Source organism: Canis lupus, chromosome X, assembly GCF_003254725.2.
Source record: "Canis lupus dingo isolate Sandy chromosome X, ASM325472v2, whole genome shotgun sequence".
Taxonomy (NCBI): Eukaryota; Metazoa; Chordata; class Mammalia; order Carnivora; family Canidae; genus Canis; species Canis lupus.
Window position 1 is genome coordinate 46,356,648 of NC_064281.1, and position 23,682 is coordinate 46,380,329.

General features: G+C 43.4%; 2 protein-coding genes across 4 annotated transcripts in view; one reads left to right on the forward strand and one right to left on the reverse strand.

The window, feature by feature from the left end:
* Window positions 1-5,881, reverse strand: part of FGD1 (FYVE, RhoGEF and PH domain containing 1) — a 44,245-nt gene extending 38,364 nt beyond the window's left edge. The window contains exon 1 of the mRNA XM_025468528.3: window positions 5,418-5,881. Coding sequence (XP_025324313.1) covers window positions 5,418-5,724 — 307 coding nt within the window. The 5' untranslated portion in view covers window positions 5,725-5,881. The remainder of the gene's footprint in view (window positions 1-5,417) is intronic.
* The window catches only part of GNL3L (G protein nucleolar 3 like), a 61,944-nt gene continuing 43,545 nt past the window's right edge, over window positions 5,284-23,682 (forward strand). The window contains exon 1 of one of the 3 annotated variants that reach the window (XM_025468529.3): window positions 5,284-5,492. The gene's annotated coding sequence lies outside the window, so the exon portion shown is untranslated. Of the gene's footprint in view, window positions 5,493-5,890; window positions 6,135-23,682 lie in introns of those variants that run through there. The other 2 variants (XM_049107938.1, XM_049107939.1) reach the window with 2 other exon arrangements.

Here is a 23,682-nt window from a genome sequence, read left to right on the forward strand (position 1 = left end):
TTAGCCCCTAAATATCTCTCAGATCTTATTATCCTCACCTACTGCCATCACTGTAACCCAAGCTATGATCACCTGTCACTGGGAAGACCATGACCTCGACCCGCCTGTGTCCCTGCTCCTATTCTTGAATCCCCACCATCTACTCTCCACATGTAGCTACGGGGATCTCCCAAATACCCACATCTGGGCACATCATTCCTTTGCTTAATAAACCCTTCAATAGTTACCCCTTTGCCCTCAGGATAAAGTCCCTTTCCCAGCCTTCTCCCTTACTCCTCTCAAAACCACTCCCAGTTCCCAGGATGTCCCATGTCTCAGTGCCCTTGCTCCCACAGAAATTCTTACCTGAACCACACTCCATGTTCCTCCTAGCATCTAAAGCTTGCTGACACCCTTTAGAACCCTTGCTTTGGGCCAGGCCCTGTGGTGGGTGCTACTGATGCCAGGGTGTCCTCTGCCTAGAGTCCCAGAGTTGCAATTGCTTTCCAACTTGAAGTGCCAAATGGCAGCCATTCACAAGAGCTAGGCATAGATGGTAAGTTGAGGCAGCCAGTGATTGTGCATATGTGAGTGAAGGGTTGACTTGCTCCCTTTAGTTTAGATTCTCATGCCTTCCTTTGGGGTTGGGAGAGAGGGTGGTAGGCCCACATAGGGTCCTGAGGAGAGGGCCTCAGAGTGGAGGCCTACGTATTCTCCTGGCTCTAATCATGCTGGCTCACTGTAGGACCATGAGTAAACTGTTTCTCTGAGCCTCCACTACCCCAACTAAAAATCAGTTCCCATTCTAGGCTGTGCATCAGAATCACCTGGGGATTCCTGGATTGCAACCCCAAGATTCTGGAGCTCCTCACACTTACTTTTTTCATTTTTAAAAAAAGATTTTATTTATTTATTCATGAGAAACACACAGAGAGAGGCAGAGACACCGGCAGAGGGAGAAGCAGGCTCCATGCAGGGAGCCCCAAGCGGGACTCAATCCCTGGTCTCCAGGATCATGCCCTGGGTGGAAGGTGGCACTAAACTGCTGAGCCACCGGGGCTGCCCACACTTACTTTTTCTCAAAGTCAACAGGGGATTCTGATGTTCACCCAGTTTGGGAAACCCAGAACCATATGGTGTCTAGGGCCCTTTCCAGCTCCCATTCTAACTCTTGAAGTATCTGATGATGCCCTAGGCTCCAAATTAGAGGGAGCCAGCCCTCTTGCTGCCTCCTCAATTGGCTCAGTTCTCCTACTACCCATGGAAAGACTCTTATGTCAGGTACAAATATTTCGACTGAGACGGGCCCCAGGCTACTCCCCATCCAGCATCTGGAAAGATATTCTAGGCCTCAAAACTGAGAAATAGCATAGGGTTTCCCTCAAATCTCTATGAGCAAACTTACAGCTGGGTACTCCTTTCTGACTCTCTCAAAGCCCTCTCTGGCATCGCTTTCCAGGTTTTATCAAACTGGAAAATGGGTATAAAAAGGATCGCCCGGGATCCCTGGGTGGCGCAGCGGTTTGGCGCCTGCCTTTGGCCCAGGGCGCGATCCTGGAGACCTGGGATCGAATCCCACATCGGGCTCCCGGTGCATGGAGCCTGCTTCTCCCTCTGCCTGTGTCTCCTCCTCTCTCTCTCTCTCTGTGACTATCATAAATAAATAAAAAATTAAAAAAAAAAAAAAAGGATCGCCCCCCTCACCAGAAATCAAGGTAACTAAAAGAGAAAACACTTTGAAGCAACTGAAGGGTTTTCACATGGATAGTATATAACTACAGTGGACCCTTGAACAACACGGTATAAACTGCACAGGTTCACTTATATGTGTGTTTTTTTTCGATAAATATAGTATAATGCCATAAATGTATTTCCTTTTCCTTATGATTTTCTTTCTTTTTAAAAAAGATTTGTTTATGGGATGCCTGGATGGTTCAGCAGTTGAGCATCTGCCTTTGGCTCAGGGCGTGATCTCAGTTCGGATGAGTCCCACATCGGGCTCCCTGTGGGGTGCCTGCTTCTCGCTCTGCCTGTGTCTCTGCCTCTCTCGGTGTCTCTCATGAATAAATAAATAAAATCTTAAAAAAATAAAATAAAATATTTATTTATTTTAGAGACAGAGTGAGAGAGTGAGTGTGCAAGTGAGGGGAGGGGCAGAGAGAGAGAGAGAATCTTTTTTTTTTTTTTTGAGAGAGAGAATCTTAAACAGATTCTGCATGAGCGTGGGGCTCAATCTCAGAACCCTGAGATCACAAACTGAGCTGAAATCAAGGTCACTTAACTGACGGAGCCACCCAGGCATCCCTTTTCTTCCTTATGATTGCCTTAACAAAATTTTCTTTTCTCTAGCTTACTTTAAGAATAAAGTATATAATACACATGCAAAATGATTTGTTAACTGACTGTTTATGTTACTGGTAAGGATTCTGGTCAAAAGTAGCCTATTAGTAGTTTTGGGGGAGTTGAAAGTTATATGCAGATTTTTGTGCAAGTAGGGGCATGGCTGTTCATACCCCTAACTCCCCCATTGTTCAAGTATTAACTGTACTATTTTAAAAAGTACCCCCCCCCAACCAGGATGGGCCACTGGTCCCTAAGGATGGTGATTCAATAAAGGCCTCATCAGTCTGAGGGAGGAAGTCAGCAGGCACACAAAAATTTTAACATGTGGAGTAAAATGTTTCAACCCTTTAATTGAGAGGACTCTCTTTCTCTCTGTCTCTCTTTCACACACAGATACACATACACACACCCTACAACCACCAACCCTGCCCTCTTTGGGCCAATTATAGGCAAGTCCTGTGGAGAGAGAAGCAAGTCACTGTGCCTACCCCTGGGCTGGCTGGGCAGTGGGGGAGGCGGGCCTCTTACTCCCCATGCTGCTGTGAATCACACCGCCCAGTGCCTGCTTTGCCAGGGCCTGAGTAATTCCTCCACCTCCTCTTCAGAGGGTTTTTCCTTTATTTTAAAAAATATTTTGTTTTATTCTGCATGCTTCTCACCAGCAGTATCTCATAGACTCCTCATGGCATTCTCTAGATGAGGAAATTGAGGCTCAGAGAAGGGAAGTCGCTCACCCACGGTCACACAGTGAGTCAGCTAGGAATGGTTGGACAGGAAGCCAGGTCTTTCCCTCACACTCTTCTTATTCCTAATCCCTATCTTGGAGTATATATACAAAAATGCATATTTAAAAAGACAGCCATCAATTACAGACAAAGGGACTTTGCAAAAAGGATGCTGGGAACTTTGATTTGTTTTTTTGGGGAGGAGGGGAGTAGTTCAGCATAGGTATTGTGATTGGTAATTTGTAAGGATTGGTAGAGTGGGAAGGCAACTCAGAATCACTAGCATGGGGGTAGCAGCAGTGGCAGTACTACCATGTCATCAATCAGATGCTAGAGACCAGGGGTCGAGACAATGCCCAGCTACTGACTCAGACCAAGAGCATCTGGAGGGCAGGAATTCAGTTGTCCTTCTCTTAGACAATAGTTACTGGGATGCCACTATGTGCTCCCTCCATATCCATTCAAGCATTTGTTCTGTAAGAATTTATTAAGCACCTATTGTGTGCTAGGCACTGTGGTACTCACTGAGGACACAACAGGGAACAAAACAGGTACAATACCCTTGCCCTCACAGAGTTCACAATCTAGTGGAGGAAGATGGGCAATAAACAAGTAGACACATACAATAAGATAATTTCAGACTGTACTAAGGGCCAGGATGGAAGCTGTGATGGAGACTCACAAGTGGCCCTCCCCCACTCCAAAGTGGTCAGGGAAGGTCTCTTGGAGGAGGTGTCATCCGAGCTGAGACCTGAAAGATGAGGAACAAGTCAAGTGGAGAGCAGGGGGAAGAGCTGCCAGGCAGAGAGAAAAGCAGATGTAAAGACCTTGAGGTGGGAGTCCTTGAGGCATGTTTTGGGATTTGAGAGAAGGTGCTGCAGTAAGGTGTGCAAGTAGCCTGCTCCATACAGTGTCTGTCAAGGGGTGTTTGGAAAGCCTTCAGGAGCAACATGCAGAGCAGGGTGTTAAAGGCCTCTTGTCAGCTGGATATCTACAGCCCACACTGAGGGAGCCCCTGAAAATTTCCAGAGGTTCCATGACTAGCCCAAAGTCACAACAGCAGTAAGGGGCACATGTTGCTAGTACTTTATGCTTCACTACTGCTAACTGTGCTAGGTCACAGTCCCGGAGGCCTATGGATCTTGGGGATATGAGCCCCACTTAGGAGTGGGGGCGGGGTGTCCTAGAGGCTCAACAGTTCTGTCAGCATTGCCCAGTGCAAGGCAGACCAGAAATACACTGCTCTTTCTCTGTGGCTCCTGGGCTCAGGTCCACATAGGGATGTCCTCAGATGGGGGTGGCCCTGCTGGACTCCTCATACACGCAGGCCTGTGCAGTGCAAATGCCCCTCCAGGCAGCAGTCTGTGGCCCCAAACTGACATAGAGTTGCTCCACCTCTGCAAATCCAAGTTCAAGAATCCTGATTTCTCTTCACAACCATCCTTGCAGTCCTACAGCTCTATAGCTCCGCTACAACTGGTTTCTGGCCCCCACCCTTTCTGCTGTTTCCCTACCTATCAGTCCTTTCAGCCCTCCTCTCCAGCTTGACCCCCAAGGCCCACCTCCTCCACCTATCTCACTCATCAGCACCTTCTACTCCCTCCTTCCCTTGTCCTCCCGCCACACACACCTTGGCAAAACCCCAGCCTTGGATCAATCCACCGTCCCTCCTTTTTTTTTTTTTTTTCCACTCATACTCCAGAGCTGCTGAACAGTAGAGAAGAAAATCACATAAGCAGAAGGCTTGGCATTACTTTTATGGTCTCCAACCTCAGTTTGGGGAAGGAGAAAGACCACAGACTTTGGACTCAAATATATCTGGTTTTGAATCCTGGCTCCATTCTAGCTGTGGGACCTTGAGCAAGTTATTTAACTTCTCTGGGCTTCAGTTTCCCACCCTACAAAATGGGGCTAATGATACCTACTTCACAAGGTTCCTGAAGATGAAATGAGAATCCACATAAAGCATCCAGTCCAGTGCCTGGCACAATGTAGGCGCTTGGCAAATGAGAGACTTCTTTTCTCTTATTCCCCCGAACAAACTCCTTTCCCCCAACCAAATTCCCCTTACTGCCTTGCAATTCTGCCCGTTTTTCTGGGCGTTCTCCCTCTCCCATTAGTCTCAGCAGATAGAAGAGAAGGGGGTGGGAAGGGTTGAGGGGGCAAGGGGACAGAGAGAGGAGACCGCGGACAGGGGTTGGAAGGACTGGACGGAAGAGAAGCGAGCGAAGGGGGTGGGGGTTGAGAAGACTCGAAGGGCCGACGGTGAGAGGGCCGGCTCCGAGGTGGGGCTTAGAGGGCCCGAAAACAAGAACCCGCTTCCAGTACCAGGCCCGTGGCCCGGGCTCCCATGCTCTCTCGATCACTCACCAGGCCGGGGCTGTGAGCCCTCCAGGTGGTAGGAGAAGCGCAGGGCCCGGTGGTGCTGTGGACTGGGGCCGCAGGGTAAGACCCGGGGGCCTGGAGGAGCGCCCAGGCTGGCGTCCGAGGGTCCGGCAAACTGAGGATCCAGGGGGCCGCCGAGAGCCGAGCCTGAGCCCCTAAGCACCGGCAGTCCTGGCTCGGAGGCTCCAGTGTCCGTGTCGGCACTGACCGGTGGAGCGGCGCCGGGGGCATTCGTGGTTGAGTGTTCGGGCTCGGAAGGCCCGGCGCCCCCCGGGACTCGGTGGCCATGCATGCTCCGGGCCTGGGCGCGGGGCTCGGGCTCCCCGCTTGGCTCCAGATCCTGGGGCGGAGGCGCGGGCGGAGGAGGCCCGGCGCCCGGCGGAGCAGCGGCCTCAGGCTCGGGGGGCGGGGCTGCGGGCTCAGCCCCACTGCGGAGATTCAAGCCCCCGGCCCGGGCCCGGGCCAGCAGCCGTGGCAGCAGTGGCAGCACCAGCAGCAGCCGCAGCCACCGCCGCTGCCGTGCCAGGCATCGCCGGCCCGGGCCCTGCGCGGGGAATGGGCTCGGCGGGGCCGGGGGCCCGCTGAGGAGCGGTGTCTAAGCGGTAGCGGCTGGGTTAGAGTCGGGGGGCTGCGCTCCGCGCGGGCTCTCTCCTGGGAGGCGAGCCACTTCCGTGGCCCCGGGGCTAGCGGTCAGTCTGTTCGGTGAGTGGGGTCTCTTTCTCCCCGAATGGGAATCGATCTGGGCTCTTCTGACTGGTCGGAAAGGGTTCTTCCTCCCGCCGCAGCGGAGGCTGGGGGGGCGGAGGGGAGGGGAAAGAGAGGGCAGGGCAGGGGAGGGAGGGAGGAGGGGATGGCGCTGGCGGGGGGCGCGCGTGTGCGTCGCGCGCTTGGGCTGCGGGGCTCGCCCTCAGCCAATCCCTCTGGACCGTGCTTCAGCCGCGGGGGCAGGGTAACAGCTAAGGCCTAGGTCTCCGCGGCGGCGGGCAGGAAGGAGCCGGAGAAGGGGGGTGGGGAGGCGGGAGCCGTCGCTGAGACAGCCGCAGCCACAGCGGCGCTGGGACCCAGTTCCTCGGGCCCGCCCCCTCGCCCGGGATTTGCGCTTGGCCACGCCCCCTGACTCGGACCCGCTTCGCTTCTCCCTGCGACAGCCCTCAAAGGCCCTCCTCCCCCTTAAACATTCCCCTCGGCCTTCGTTCCCCATCCCTCCGTGGTCCCATACTGGCAAGTCTCTGGGCCCAAATTTCTCATCTGCCTTTCCGTCCCTCTCCCAGGTCGTCCTCTGTTTGCTCGCCCTTCAGTCTCTTTTCCAGAAACCTTTCCACAGGTTCCAGAGTCTCCCTAGTGCTTGGTTCATAGAGGACTTGTCTTTGATACACTTCATTCTGCTCCGACCAGACCTTATGGTCCTTAACTTCGCCACTCTCTTGCCAATAGCCTCAGTTCTCAGGATTGTTGCATCCGCTTGGCAACATCCCAACCTTGGATCAGTCCAACTGTCCGCCTTTTCCATGCCTGCACAAAGGCAGCTAAACACTGCTGGAGAAAACTATTCACTCTCGCAGATTTGTGCCACTATAAACTCATGGTCCCCAGCATCTATGAGGCCCTCGGTACTGACCCACAACTCTACTGTGTCCCTTGGCTGCTCTTTCCCCCATGCTCCACAACAGCCCTTTCAACCTGCCCTTTCCTCAAAGTTCCAACTTCTCCATCAGCCCCCAAACTTCAGCAGATGACCTGACCTCCTACTTTACAGAGTAAACAGAAGTCACTGAAAGGAAGTTCTGGACTTCTTGCCACCCAACCTACAGGGTCCTTGCCCCTTCTCATCATCATCTAAACACATCCAGATCTCTTCCATCTGAAAACAAGTAAACAGTTGCCTAAAAGTCTCCCTCTCCAACCAGGTACCTTCTCTTCTCCTCTCTGTAAACTCCTCAAAAGTGTTGCCTATACTTGACTGTCTTCATTTTCCCACTTCGCACTTATTTTTCAACCTATTCCAATCTGCCTCCAGTACTTGCCTAATACTGTTCTCTCATCAAGGTCTGTCATGTCCTATGTCACAAAATCTAATAGAATCTTTTCAGAGGTTATCCAGCTTGACTTCTTGGTAGTATTTGGCACTTGTGACCACTCCCTCCTCCTTAAACCACTTCCATGACACCACACTCTCATTTTTCTCCTACTGCCTTGGTTAAATTCTTCTTTATTATCCAGGCTCCCCTTTGTTCAATTCTTAAATGTTGGTGCTCCTTAGGGGTTTGGCCTGAGCTCTCTTGTCTTCTCTCTATATACTCTTTCCTTCAATTATTATATTCGCTCCCATGGCTTCAATTATCATCTCTTTGCTGATGACTCCCAAATTGATAGCTCAAGTCCAGATACTTCTCCTGACCCATGCATTCAACTGGTTATTAGGCAGCTCTACCCGAGCACTCCAGAAGCACCTAAAACCTCAGCTTTTTACCACCTCCAGGCATCCTCCTCTCAACCTGTGTGTCCTTCTTTGTACATTTACTTTTGTGATCTCAGTCGAAGCAGAAACCGGAGTTACACGCCTGACTCTTCTCTCTCCTCCACCCCCATGCAATCACCAAACCTCGTCATTTTTACTTCCCGAATATCTCCCAAATTTATTTATTTAGTCTCTTCATTTCTGCTGACATGACCCTAGTGTAGGTCAGCACCCATCTAAACTGCAACACTGTCACAGCCTCCCTGTTTTAGTCTTCCTCCCTGGAATCCCTTTTCCACACCATAGTCAGTATGGTCTTTTTGAAAAGGTAAATCAACTCATATTTCTCTCATGTTTAGAACCCTTCAATGAGTCCCCACTGGCTCAACAGGAAACCTACCTTCTTCAACAAAGAAGATTAAGCTGTGCCCTTGATGGTTTATTTGACCCCTGACAGCCTCTCCAGACTTCATTCTGGAGCCTAAGTTGAAAGTCTTAGACCATTCCTTAAGTCTCTCTAGCCTCTGAGTCTTTGCATATGTTCTTGCCTCTGGGTGAAACTCTGCATTTCCTCAATCCCACTTCATTTGTTCTTCAGATCTCTGCTCATTTGATGAATTTCTTTTTGAGCACATACCACAGACCAGGCACCACCTAAGGCACTAGCTATGCAACAGTGAATAAGACAGATGTGAACAAGACCATGAGTTTATGGTCTGGTGCTGGAAAGGGCATGAAGTAAATAAACAAACATATAATTACAACACATAAACACACACATAATTACAAATTGTGATAAGGCTATATAAAGAGATAAAACAAGGTGATAGGAAGGAGAATAATGGGTGGGGGCAATTAAGTCTGAGGGGTCAGGCAAGGCCTGACATTTAAGCTGAGATGTGAAGGAGTGGGAATTAGCAGATGATGAGCGGAGGCAAAAGTATTTCACACAGAGGACACAGCAAGTAAGAAGGCCCTGGGGAGAAGGGGAAATGGTATACTTAGGAACTGCTGGAAGGCCACTGTGGCTGGAGCATAGTGAGCTGAGAGCAAGAGGAGTGGGATATGAGGTCAAAGAGGTAGGCAGAAGCCATACTACATAAGGCTTTATAGGCCACGGTAAGGAGAACTGATCTTATTCTATGAGCAATGCAAAGGTATTGAAGCAGTGCTTTTAAATGTGAGTCACACTGCAGAAGGTATTGAAATCAAGTTGAGAAAAGAATAGAAAATATCGATGTATCATAGAAAATGTAGGAAGGGTAAGTTTGTTTCATGAAACTTTTGTTTCAGGTTGTATCATATGAACTGAAACATGATGAAATGGTATCTCTTTTGTAGATAACTCAAATTTCCCAAATACTGAAATATGCTATGTTGAAACATTTTTAATTTGGGATTGATGTGGTATGATTTAAAAAGAGTACTTTGGTTGCTGCGGATTGGATTGGAGGTAGGCCAGATTAGAAGCCTGCTGCAGTCAGAGATAATGGTAAGTGGCTGTGGAGATGGAGAGACATAGATTTGAGAGATATTTAGAATTGAAAGGGGTTGGTGTTGTGGCTTGGGGGTAGGAGGGAGCTGATGTGGGTTAGGTCAATTACTGAGATGTGGAAGACAGAAAGAACAGGTTTTCAGGGGAAATGTCAAGGGTTCAGTTCTACACTTCCTTAAGATAATCAAATGGAGAAGTCAAAGCAGGTAATACACCCCAGGGGAGAGGTCTGGGTTTCAGATATAAATGAGAGTTGTCAGTATAGAGCTGGCATTAAAAGCCATGAGAGAAGAGGTCAGTCTGAAGCAGAGCAAAGAGAAAGGAAGAGGATCCTTGACTAAGCTCCAAGGAACTCCAACTCTAGAGATTGGGTGAAGGAACAGGAGGTGGCAAGGAGACTGAGAAAGAAATAAAGAGATAGGTACATAACTAGGGTTGTGTTGGAAATTTTTAAAAAGAGTACTGAGAAGTCAAGTAAGATGAAGACTGAAAAGGGTTTATTGGAAATGGCAACATGGATATTGGTAGTCACCTTGATAGTAGTTTTGGTGGAATATTAGGGGTGAACACCAGCATGAACGAAGAGGGAATGGGTACACAATTGGTAGGAGTGTAAATTGATACAACAGCTCTAGAAAAGGCTGGACATTTTCTAATAAAGCTGAATGATGCATATACTCTATGACCCAGGCTTTTAAGGTATATATCCTAGAGCATTGCTTCTCACTGTGTGGTCTGGGTTATCCTGGGGGGAGAGTGAGGAGCAGGGAACAAAACTATAATACTAGTAAGGTGTTATTTGCTTCTTTTACTCTCATTATCTTGAGATTGTAGAGTGGTGTTTTCTGGATATCACAACAGATTGAATGCAGAAGTAGATATGAGAATCCAGCTGTCTTCTATTAAGCCATATAGTAAAGAGATGTGCAAAAACTTAAAACCATGCCACTCTTCTCACTGAATTATTTTTGTTTTGGAAAATAGTTATCTTTCATAATCTATGTTATTTATTTGACTATGATGAATTTATTATTTTAAAATTAATATATTTAAGCTTTTGCAGTTTTAATTTCTAATGCAGCAAGTATCGATTGACATAACCCACATTCATGAAAACTCTCTGAGGTCTTGCAGTGATTTTTTAAAAAAATATTTATTTATTTCAGAGAGAGAGAGAGTAGGATCAAGTGAGTGATGGGGAGAGGAGGAGAGAGAGAATCTCAAGGGGGCTTGATCTCACAATCCTGAAATCATGACCTGAGCCTAAATCAAGAGTCAGGTGCTTGAATGGGGAAAATTAACAAGGCAGGAAACCACAAATGTTGGAGAGGATGCAGAGAAAAGGGAACCCTCTTACACTGTTGGTGGGAATGTGAACTGGTGCAGCCACTCTGGAAAACTGTGTGGAGGTTCCTCAAGGAGTTAAAAATAGACCTGCCCTACCACCTAGCAATTGCACTGTTGGGGATTTACCCCAAAGATACAGATGCAATGAAACGCCGGGACACCTGCACCCCGATGTTTCTAGCAGCAATGTCCACAATAGCCAAACTGTGGAAGGAGCCTTGGTGTCCATCGAAAGATGAATGGATAAAGAAGATGTGGTTTATGTATACAATGGAATATTACTCAGCCATTAGAAATGACAAATACAAAAAAAAAAAAAAAAGAAAGAAATGACAAATACCCACCATTTGCTTCAACGTGGATGGAACTGGAGGGTATTATGCTGAGTGAAGTAAGTCAATCGGAGAAGGACAAACATTATATGTTCTCATTCATTTGGGGAATATAAATAATAGTGAAAGGGAATATAAGGGAAGGGAGAAGAAATGTGTGGGAAATATCAGAAAGGGAGACAGAACATAAATACTCCTAACTCTGGGAAATGAACTAGGGGTGGTGGAAGGGGAGGAGGGCGGGGGGTGGGGGTGAATGGGTGACGGGCACTGAGGGGGGCACTTGATGGGATGAGCACTGGGTGTTATTCTGTATGTTGGCAAATTGAACACCAATAAAAAATAAATTTATTATTAAAAAAAGAGTCAGGTGCTTCACCAACTGAGCCACCCACATGATTCCCCCTTTTTCTTAAAAAAGATCTATTTAATTATCTTGCAGTGATTTTTAAGAATGTAAAGGAAGTCCTGAGATCAAAAAATTTGAGAATTGCTCCCCTAGAGAAATCCTTGCACATGTGTACTGGGAAATTCTACAAGAATATTCACCAAAGCCTGTTTGTAACATCGATAAATGGAAATAAGAGCATGGGATGAATAAATTCAGACATATTTATATGATGAATACTATAAAGAAATAAAGAATGAACTCTACTTACACGTATCAACATGGATGAAGCTCAGAAAACCTAATGCTGATTCAAAAAGTCATGGAAGGAAAAAAAGAAAAAACTATACATATGTTTATGTATAGTTGAAAAACATGAAAAATTATGCAATATATGGATACAGTCATATGTTATAAAACTATACAGCAAAGAATGAAAAACTGGAGCATTTGGTTGGCTCAGTGGTTGAGCCTTTGGCTCAAGTTGTGAAGCTGGGGTCCTGGGATGGAGTCCCACATCAGGCTCCCCGCAGGGAGCCTGCCTCTCCCTCTATGTCTCTACCTCCCTCTCTGTGTCTCTCATGAATAAATAAAAAAAATCTTAAAAAGAAAAGAAAAATGAAAAATTTAGAACACTAGTTACCTCAGGAAGGGGAAAGAGATGTGACTGGGGAGGGTTACCCAGAGGGTTTTGTCATTGGAAATGATCTGGTTTTGAAGCTAGGTGATGGGTATATAGATATTTATTATTTATTCAAACTGTCTATATATGTATATTCTAAAATATATAAAGTATATAATGAAAATTAAATAAAATTCATTTAACAAACAGGAATAATTGTATAGAGTGCTGGTGAGAGTGTAAATTGTTACAGGGCCCTCCCTGAGGTCAGAGGGAACAGAACACCTCCCTCACCCCCATTGAAGTAGGGCTAGGTGTACAGGCAATTCCACTGAGAAACTTGGCTGTGAATGGGAACAGAGCCCAGAGAAATAAGGTGATGGTAGGAGAGTCAAAGAATGATTTTTTTTTAAAGATGGGAGATTCTAGACTATGCTTGTTTGCTGCTGGAATAGTAGAGAGGGAGAAAACAAAGATGCAGAAGAGAAAGGGAAAGGAGGGGTTGGGATCTGGGGCATTGAACCTCCAAAAGGAGAAGAGGTCTTCAGGCCCCTCACTGTAACTGGTAGGAGCAAGACAAGGATGAACACAGTTACTGGGAGGTTTAGAGATTTGGCAGTGGGAAGACGAGGGCTTAGTAACTATTCCTTATGTCCAATGGCTTCTGTTTTGTCACTGAGGCATGAGGTAAGGCCATTTTCTACAGAAAGAATAAAAATATTAGACTTTCTTTTTTTAAAAAGATTAAAGAATGTATTTATTAATGAGAGATACAGAGAGAGAGAGAGAGAGAGAGAGGCAGAGACACAGGCAGAGGGAGAAGCAGGCTCCATGCAGGGAGCCTGACGTGGGACTCAATCCCTGGTCTCCAGGATCAGGCCCTGGGCTGAAGGCGGCGCTAAACCGCTGAGCCACCGGGGCTGCCCTAGACTTTCTTAATAGCATGGTTGATAGAAATATATTTTTACTATTGATAGTTTAGAAAAGTTTCAGCTTCATAATGTACATTTTTAGGGCTTGTCAAATTTGGGAAAACTTCTACTTAGTTTCTTTCATATATGAGCTGTAAGATGTTAGGGCATTTCAATTTTCTTGCAAAGTAACAAATCCTAGTACTCTGATTTTTCACTGATTGTTAAGCAGGGCCTTAGAAGGGATCCTGAACCTTCACTGACTTCTGTGTAAATCTGCTTCTGGCCTCTTTGAACTTCCTCCTTCTCCAGAAAGCATTCTCTGATTGCCCCAGGCTGGGGTTCTTCCACGGGAAATTTATTCCTGCCACTCTTAGGACTTTTTCAAGTCTCTGAGCTGGCCATGTTAGCCTTCTTCACTGGATGGAGGGAGCGCCAGAGGGTGAGGAGTTAGGACAGTGTCAGCAAGTCTTCACTGAAGCAGTCTGTGATGGTGGTCAAACGTGTAGACCTTGGAATCAGGCAGACTAGAATTTGTTTGCACTTCAAGTGCATGGTCAGGAAAAGATTCATCCTATTCCTTGGTTCATGAAATAATTTCGCCATTGGACCCTGCTTGGATTTCACTCCTAGTTCCTATGTGAGACCTTGGGCAAGTTACTCCACACTGAGTCTCAGTTTCCCCATCTGCAAACTGGGGATGGTGATAATAATACCTGCTCTATCAGAGTTGTAAGGATTGAACGACAAAATCCATGCAATGCACGCACATTTTCTGGGAGCTAATCTTTAACAAACAGTAGTCCCACATATGATTGGGACTATATTGTGGACAGAGGATATGGAAGCCTTGCCTTCCTAAGCTCATAGTCTAGTGGGCACCACACTGCCCAGTGCCAGCCCTAATATATCCAAGAAACTTGTAAGTTGGATCAAGATGACTTTATCTTTGTCTCTACTTCTTTTTTTTATTTTTTACTGCCCCCCCCAAGTTCACCATCGCTATTAACCACCTCTCAGACACATCCCCATCTCTGTCTACATTTTGCTTTCTCTTGTCTCTCTGTTTATATCTCTCTGATGGTTTCTCTTTCCTGTCTTTCCTATTCTCTCTCCATCTCTCTCCTCTTCTTGCTCCATTCTCTTCCTGTTTTATGTGTTAGGGATTGCCTTGTCTTTATCTGGTCATAGGCTAACTTATGGTTCTTATCTTGGTCTGAGTCTCTGTCCTCATGTATATAATACCACATTGCTCTACCTCATCTGTTTCTGAATTTCTGGGTGCTCCAGAAATTCTATCTTGTCTATTTCTCTTTCAGTTTCCTTTGGCTCCTTGGCCTCTTTACCATCTGCATTTCTGTCTCCATAACTCTGTCCCTTCTTCTCTCTGGTTGTTTCCCAGTCCTCATCTTTCTGTTTGTGCTGCTGCAGACATGTGTCTCTCATCCCCACCTATATTTCTCTATTCTTACCTTCCTGTGCCATTCTTTCATCTCCCCTCCTCCTCATAATATTTATACTCTTCGTCTCTGTCTCTGATACACTTCTATTTTGGTCTTTTTGCCCTTGTTTCCCTATTTGATTCTCTCCTCATCCTCTATTACCCCTTTTTATCGCTTACCATCTCTCTTACTGGGTTGCTTTCCTCATAGGCCTGTCTCTTGTCTCCCATCTCTCTGTCTTAGGTGGGTTTCACCTATTTCTGTTTCCTCTCTTGTCCCCAGCTTCCCATTCCTCTGTCTCTCTTTGTCACTGACAGAGTAGTCAGGAGTAAAGTCCCTGGTGCTAAATGGTTTGAATTCAAATCTTAGTTGGTTTCTGACTTGCTGTGCCTCAGTGTCCCCATCTGTAAAATAGGGTTGATAACAGCACCTGCTTCACAGCATTACTATGAGCATTAAATGTGCCAAAATACACACACAGTTTGTAGGGCCATGCCTCAGACATAACAAAAGCTCAAAACGTCAGCTGCTACATCATCAACCTCTCTACTCATCTTCATCCCTATCTCTTGCAGTCTTTATTTAATCCAATCACCCCTTACCTATATATCTGGTTGTTATCATCTCTGTGTCCCTCTCTGTCTTCACTTTTTTTTAAAAAAAGTATTTATTTATTTATTCATGAGAGACACAGAGAGAGAGATAGAGGCAAAGACACAGGCAGAGGGAAAAGCAGGCTTCATGCAGGGACCGGACATGGGATTTGATCCTGGGTCTTAGGATCACACCCTGGGCTGAAGGTGGCACTAAACCGCTTAGCCACCAGGGCTGTCCTGTCCTCACTTTTACATAGCTGCCTCTCTGATGTCATCTCTCTCTCTTCCTACATTTCTGCCTCACTTCTCTGTACTTTCTCTACCTTGCTCACTCCATCTCCCTGTATATCTCTCTGTCCCCATCGTGGTTTCTCCCCATTTCTGACTATTTGCTCCCACCTTTCAGGCCCTACTTGTTTGTCTGTCTCTTTGTCTTTATCTCCTGTTATTCTTTATCTGTTCCTCTCTTCCTAAATCTAATCCTTATTTATGCATTTACTTTAAAAAATTGTATTCTGTTTCTTTGTCCTCATCTCCCTGTGTCTTTCCCTGGCCTCTCTGGACAATTTGGATCAGAATTGGTCTCGTAGATAATATGGAGCTATAAAAGGGTTTAGGAGGAAGAAGTAGGCCTGGCAAGAGGCAAGTGGCAGGGTGTGGAATTTCATGGCTCTGCCAAATCCTCCTGAAAGACAAGGCTTCTGAGGTCAAGGTTAGCATAAACCCCCTCAACTCAGCCTCTTGAAAAAGGACAAAGAATGCTGCAGTTATTGGGAGGACCAGGAAGGGGTATTTTTCTGAGTGAAATTCCATCCGGAAGCTGGAATCCAGAGCATTTCCTGTTGTAATGTTTCTTCCAGACTTGGAGAGTCTGAACTTGCCACGTAGCATGTGCACTCCATGCATATATTTCTACAGTGAAACACAAGATGCATACAGAATCCGCCCACACACATACACTTAGAAACACAGACGTGTGCAGAGACATAAAGATGCACATAGAATCACAAATCCTGGGATGCCTGGGTGGCTCAGCAGTTGAGCACGTCTGCCTTCAGCTCAAGGTGTGATCCTGGAGTACCGGGATCGAGTCCTGCATTGGGCTCCCTGCATGGAGCCTGCTTTCTCCCTCTGCCTGTGTCTCTGCCTCTCTCTTTCTGTGTCTCTCATGAATAAATAAATAAAATCTTTAAAAAATATCACAAATCCTCATAGTTGCAGATACTCTGAGACATGGAAAAAACACACACGATGAATCAACACTGGCAGAGATGCAGACATACACAGAGACACTGAGAGACCCATGGAATTATCCCCTCACAGCTCAGGGACACATTCAAACAGACACAGAAGAATAGCTCCACAGAGAATCATCCAGCTAATTTCCCTTTGAAAAATTGTTCTCTTTTGGTCTATTTTCATATAAATAGAAACACACCAGAGCATCATGTGTAAACACACACATTTATAAAAGTGCACATATTCATATACAATCATCAATATCCAAAGCGACAGAATCACACAGAGCCATTAATGAGAATGAAATGGTATGCAAGGACATCCCATCTGCCAAATCCAGGCCAGATAAGTTTAGGTGTTGTTATGCCAGACTCACAAGGAATAGTTACTTCTCTTCTTATGCAAGTTATTCTAGAAAATAGAAAAGAAGAGAAAGCTGCCCAGCTCATTTTCTTAATCTAGTACAATCTTCAAACCTTGAGTCTAAAACTAGACAAGGTGGGATGCCTGGGTGGCTCAGCGGTTGGGCATCTGCCTTTGGCTTAGAGCATGATCCTGGAGTCCCAGGATCGAGTCCCGCATCTGGCTTCCTGCATGGAGCCTGCTTCTCCCTTTGTCTGTGTCTCTCATGAATAAATAAATAAAATCTTAAAAAAATAAAACTAGACAAGGATAATAAAAGAAAATTATAGGGTCATTTCAATTATAAATATAGATGCATAGATCCTAAATAAAATGAGTGGGAAATATCAGAAAGGGAGACAGAACATGAAAGACTCCTAACTCTGGGAAATGAACTAGGGGTGGTGGAAGGGGAGGTGGGTGGGGGGTGGGGGTGACTGGGTGGCAGGCACTGAGGTGGGCACTTGACGGGATGAGCACTGGGTGTTATTCTATATGTTGGCAAATTGAACACCAATAAAAAATAAATTTATAAGAAAAAAATAAATAAATAAAATCTTTAAAAAATATATATTAGTTAATTGCATCCAACAGTATGTTAAATAATACATCACAATCAGATGGAGTTTATTCCAGGAATGCAAAGAGAACTTGTTCAACCTCAGAAAATCTATTGAGGAAATTTGCTACATTAATAGACTTAAGGAGAATACTCATGATTATCTCAATTAATATAGAATAAGTATGTTACATTCCACTTATGATGAAAACTAGGAAGAGAAAGTAAATTTCTTTTTTTTTCTTTAAGTAAGCTCTACGCCCAACTTGGGGCTTGAACTCATGACCCCAAGATCAAGAGTCACATGCTCTACCAACTGAGCCAGCCAGGCACCCCAGAAAGCAAATTTAACTTGGTGAAGGTTACATACCAAATCTTTACAACATATTTCATACCAAATGGAGAAACTTAAGATGCATTTCCTTGAAGACTGAGGATAAGACTAGATACTTACTCTAACTACTGTTTAACATGGAACTGGAAGTCTTGGCCGATACTACAATAGGAGAAAAAGAAGTAAGATGTCTAAGTTTGGAAGAGAAGAAACCAACAGACTCAACAGACATACTATTGGAATTTTTTTCAAGTTCAGTGAGGAGGTCAGGTATAAAACCAACTTACAAAAATCAATAGTATTTCTTTTTTCCCCGTTTTTCATTTGAGTATAGTTGACAATGTTACATAAGTTTCAGGTATACAACTTAGTAATTTGACTAGTTTATACACTATTCTATGTTCACCACAAGTATAGATAGCTACCCTCTGCCCCATTACATAGCTATAACAATATCATTGACTGTACTCCTCTTTTTCTTTTAAATTTTTAAAAGTAGGCTCCATGTCTAGTACAGAGCCCAGCATGGGACTTGAACTCAAGACCATGAGATCAAGACCTGAGCCGAGATCAAGCAACCAATGCTCAACAGACTGAGCCACCCAGCCAACTGCGACTGTATTCCTTATGCTGTGCTATTTATTCCCATGACTTATTCATTCCATAACTAGCAGCCTGTATACCCCTCTCCCCTTCACCCATTTTGCCCCACTCCCACCCCTTCCCCTCTGGCAACCAGTGGTTTGTTCTCTGTATTTAAAAGTCTGCTTCTGCTTTTTGCTTATTCATTTTTTAGATTCCATTTATGAGTATGGTATTTGTCTTTATCAGACTTATTTCACTTAGCATAATACTCTCTGAGTCCATCTATGTTGTCTCAAATGGCACAATTTCATCCATTTTTGTGGCTGTATGATATTCCATTGTGTATATATACCGCATCTTCCTTATGCATTAACCCATTGATAGGTACTTAGGTTGCTTCTATATATTGGCTATTGTAAATAATGGTACAATAAACATAGTGGTGCATATATGTTTTTGGATTACTGTTTTCCTTTTCTTTGGGTAAATACCCAGTAGTGGAATTAATGGATCATATGGTAGTTGTATTTTTACTTTTTTTAATTTAAAATCAATTTAATTGGGAAGCCTGGGTGGTGCAGTGGTTGAGCGCCTGCCTTTGGCCCAGGGCATGATCCTGGAGTTCCAGGATCGAGTCCCACATTGGGCTCCCTGTATGGAGCCTGCTTCTCCCTCTGCCTCTCTCTCTCTCTCTCTCTCTCTCTCTGTCTCTCATGAATAAGTAAAGTCTTTAAAAAAATAAAATCAATTTAATTAACATATAGTGTATTATTAGTTTCAAAGGTAGAGTTTAGTGACTTATCAGTTGCATATAACACCTACTGCTCACTACATCAAGTGCCCTCCTTAATGCACAACACCTAGTTACCCCATCCTCCCACCCTCCTCTCCAGGAACTCTCAGTTTGTTTCCTATAGTTAAGAGTCTCTTATCGTTTACCTCTGTTTTCCTCTTATTTTTTTCTTCCCTTTTCCTATGTTCATCAGTTTTATTTCTTAAATTCCACATATGAGGGAAATCATGTGATATTTATCTTTCTCTGACTGACTTATTTTGCTTAGCATAATATCCTCTAGTTCCATCCACATCATTGCAAATGGCAAGATTTAATTCTTTTTGATGGCTGAAATACCAAGTAGTGCAATTGCCTGGTCATAAGATAGTTCTATTTTTAACTTTTGGAGGACCCTTCATACTGTTTTCCAGAGTGGCTATAACCAGTTTGCATTCACACCCACAGTGTAGGAGTGTTCCCCTTTCTCTGCATCCTCACCAACATCTGTTGTTAACTGAGTTGTTAATTTTAGCCATTCTGACTGATGTGAGATGGTATCTCATTGTAGTTTTGATTTGTATTTCCCTAATGCCCAGTGATGTTGAGCATTTCTTCATGCATAGTTGGTCATTTGTATGTCTTTGGAGAAATGTATCTTCATGTCTTTTGCCCATGTTTTGACTGGATTTTTTATTCTTTGGGTGTTGAGTTTCTTAAGTTCTCTCTAATAAGACAGTTACAAATATCTTCTCTTATCCCATAAATTGCCTTTTAGTTTTGTTGGCTGTTTCCTTTGTTGTGCAAAAGCTTTTCATTTTATTTTTTTGTATATTTTTATTGGAGTTCTATTTGCCAACATATAGCATAACATCCAGTGCTCATCCCATCAAGTGCCCCCCCTCAGTACCCGTCACCCAGTCACCCCATCCCCCCACCCACTCCCTTTCCACTACCCCTTGTTCGTTTTCCAGAGTGAGGAGTCTCTCATGTTCTGTCACCCTCACTGATATTTCTCACTCATTTTCTCTCTTTTCCCCTTTATTTCCTTTCACTATTTTTTATTCCTCAAATGAATGAGACCATATAATGTTTGTCCTTCTCCAATGTGCAAAAGCTTTTTATCTTGATAAAGTCCCAATAATTCATTTTTGCTTTTGTTTATCTTGGCTTTGGAGATGTGTCTAGCAAGAAGTTGCTGTGGCTGAGGTCAAAGAGGTTGCTGCCTGTGTTTTCTAGGATTTTGATGGATTCCTCTATACTGTTTTCCACAGTGGTTGTACCAATTTGCATTCCCACCAATAGTGTACAAGGATTCCATTTTCTCCACATCCTCTCCACACTTGTTATTTCTTGTCTTTTTTAAAATGATTTTATTTATTTATTCATGAGAGACACAGAGAGGGAGGCAGAGACATAGGCAGAGGGAGAGGCAGGCTCTCTGAGGAGAGCCCAATGTGGGACTCGATCCCTGGACTCCGGGATCACACCCTGAGCTGAATGAAGATGCTCAGCCACTGAGCCACCCAGGCATCCCTATTTCTTGTCTTTTTGATAATAACCATTCTGACAGGTGTGAGGTGATATCTGATTGTGGTTTTGATTTGCTATTCCTCTGATAATCAGTGATGTTGAGCATCTTTCCATAGGTTTGGTGTAAGTTCTTTATATACTTGGATATTAACCCCTCATCAGATATATCATTGGTAAATATCTTCTCCAATTCAGAAGGTCATCTTTTTGTTTTGTTAATGGTTTCCTTTTGTGTGCAAAAGTCTTTTATTTTGGTATGGTCCCAACAGTTTAATTTTGCTTTGGTTTTGCTTGCCTTAGGAGATATAGAAAAATGTTGCTAAGGTGATGTCACAGAAATTATTGCTTGTGTTCTCTTCTAGGTACAGAAGAGTATTTCTTCTAGTATTTCTTTATATTAGCAATAAACAAGTAGAAAAAATGTAATTAAAAATAAGATACCTAAAATTAGTCACTAGGCTAAAATGTAAGCTTTTCTAAATATCAGGGTAACTATAAAAATACTAAACAAAACAGACTACATAGTAAAATACTTTTAATACATAAACATATAGTGAAAAAGGAAAAGAAAACTTAAAGGAAAACTTAATAGACATTACCATCAAACATCTTTTGTATCAATAAATATACATGGCCTTAACTTATTTGTTTTAAGAAAAACATTTTTTTCCATTGTATTACTGAGTAAAATCCAAACGGTGTATTAAAGAAAATCAATTAAGGGGTGCCTGGGTGGCTTATTTGCTTGGGCATCAGAATTCTCATTTTGGCTAGGGTCATGGTCTCCAGTGGGTCTTGGGATAGAGCCCTGTGACAGGCTTTGTGCTCAGGGTGGAGTCTGCTTGTTCTTCTCCCTCTGCTCCTCCCTGTTTTGTGTGTGTGCTCTCTCTTTCAAATAAATAAAATCTTAAAAAAAGAAAATCAATTAAAACAAATTGATTCTGAAAGGTTAAAAATACAAGAAAGGACAAAGGTATACCAGTTAAATGCAAATAAAGAAAACATAGGTTGCACTTCTAATTATCAGATAAGTCAAGAACTCAGAACCAAAGGCATTAACTGACTGTGAAGGTCATGTAAAACAAGGATAGATTGAGGAAGTGTCATATATTGGAGGAGATATGATGACTAAATGCAATATGGGATCCTGGGTTGGGGTCTGGAACAGAAAGGGATATTAGTGGAAAAACTGGTGAATCTGAATAAAGTCTGGAGTTTAGTTAATAGCAATGTACCAATACTTAGTCTTGACAAATGTCATACAAGATATTAACATGGGGGCAACTAGGTGAAGGAAACTTTGCACTAACTTTTCAACTGTTCTGTAAATCTAAAATTATTCCAAAACAGAAAGTTTGCTATAAAAAAGCATTAATTGAGGCAAAAGGCCACAATTTACAATGGACATATAAAGTTATGACTATTTTTGTACCAAATAGCATAGCAGCTTTCATAAAGCTGAGATATGGAACTCCTGGGTGGTTAAGTAGTTGGCCATCTACCTTTGGCTCAGGGCGTGGTCCCAGGGTCCTGGGATCCAGTCCCGCATCAGGCTTACTGCAAGGAGCCTGCTTCTCCCTCTGCCTCTCTCATTCTGTGTCTCTCATGAATAAATAAATGAAATCTTTAAAAAAAATAGATTCTCTCTCCCCCTCTGCCTCCCTCACTCTCTGTCTTAAAAAAAAAGAAAAAAGAAAAAGAAAGCACAAGTATACAAATTAGGAAATGAAAAGTTGTACATACCATAGTAAGACAACATTTAAAACATAAAAGACTACCTTGCCCAACTCTATACAAATTGTTTAAATACCTGGAACACATGGAAAACATCCTAGGAAAATATAATTTACTTTAATTTGACTCTAAAAGAGAAAAACCCATATAGGCCAATTTGCATGGAAGAAATAGAGAAAGCTATCAAGAGCTACTTTTCCCCAAAGGTATCAGATCATGATGCTTTCACAGGGGAAGTCTACCACCACTAAAAAGCAGGTAATTTGAATGCCATTTTTATTTTCCTGAGTCTAGATAAAGGAAGAACATTTTCAGATTCATTTTATAAGGTGAGTATAATATTGATACCAAGATTTGACAAAGATTCTACAAGAAAAGGAAAAGGATATAGACCAATATTCACTTATGAATAGCATGCAAAATTCTTTTTTTAGCAATATAAAATTCTTTTTATATATAGTAATGCAAAATTATAAATAAAATATTAGCAAAAAAAATCCATGACTGTGTGGGGTTTATCCCAAGAATGCAAGAATTGTTCAGTATTACAAAATCCATTAATATAATCTAACATATTATTAAATCTAAGGATAAAAGTTATATCATCATTTTCAGAGATGCCAAAGAATCATCTGGCAAATTAAATATCCATTCTTTTTAAAAATATTTTATTTATTTATTCACGAGAGACACAGAAAGGCAGAGACACAGTCAGAGGGAGAAGCAGGCTCCTCACAGGGAGTCCAAAGTGGGACTTGATCCCCGACTCCAGGATCACGCCCTGAGCCGAAGGCAGACACTCAACTGCTGAGCCACCGAGGCATCCCCAATACCCATTCTTTATAAAAACATTCAATAAGATGAATATAGGGATTTTTTTCCTCGATATGATTTAATTATATGTGTGTGTATATCTCCCCAAATCCAGCAATCCAGCATTTCAGTTAACCTGGAAACACTAGCAGCATTTATATGCTAAAATCAGAAACCAGGTAAAGATGTCTACTCTTTCCACTATAATTTAACATTATATTGGAAGTCGTAAGCATTGTAATTAAGAAAGAAAAAAATTAGAAGTATAAAATTGGAATTGAGGAGGTAAAGCTATCATTATTTATCGATAAGATTATATAGCCCAAACCCCCAAGCAAATCAATAGAAAAACTACTATAAACAAGATCAGGTAGCAGGATATAAAATTAATATATAGAAATCATTTGGGTTAGAAGATATATGGAAGAGGGCCATCCGGCTGGCTCAGTTGGTAGAGCATGTGATTCTTGATCTTGGGGTTGTGAGTTTGAGTCCCACATTGGGGGCTCAAATAAAATCTTTTTTCACAAAAGAAGATATATGGAAGAGAAGGTTCTATTTATTACAGCAACAGAAAAGGTAAAATACTGTTTTAGTCTGTTTTGGCTGCTATAACAGAATACCACAGACTGGGTGGCTTATAAACAACAGAAATTTATTTCTGTATGCTGAAAAGTCCAAGATCAAG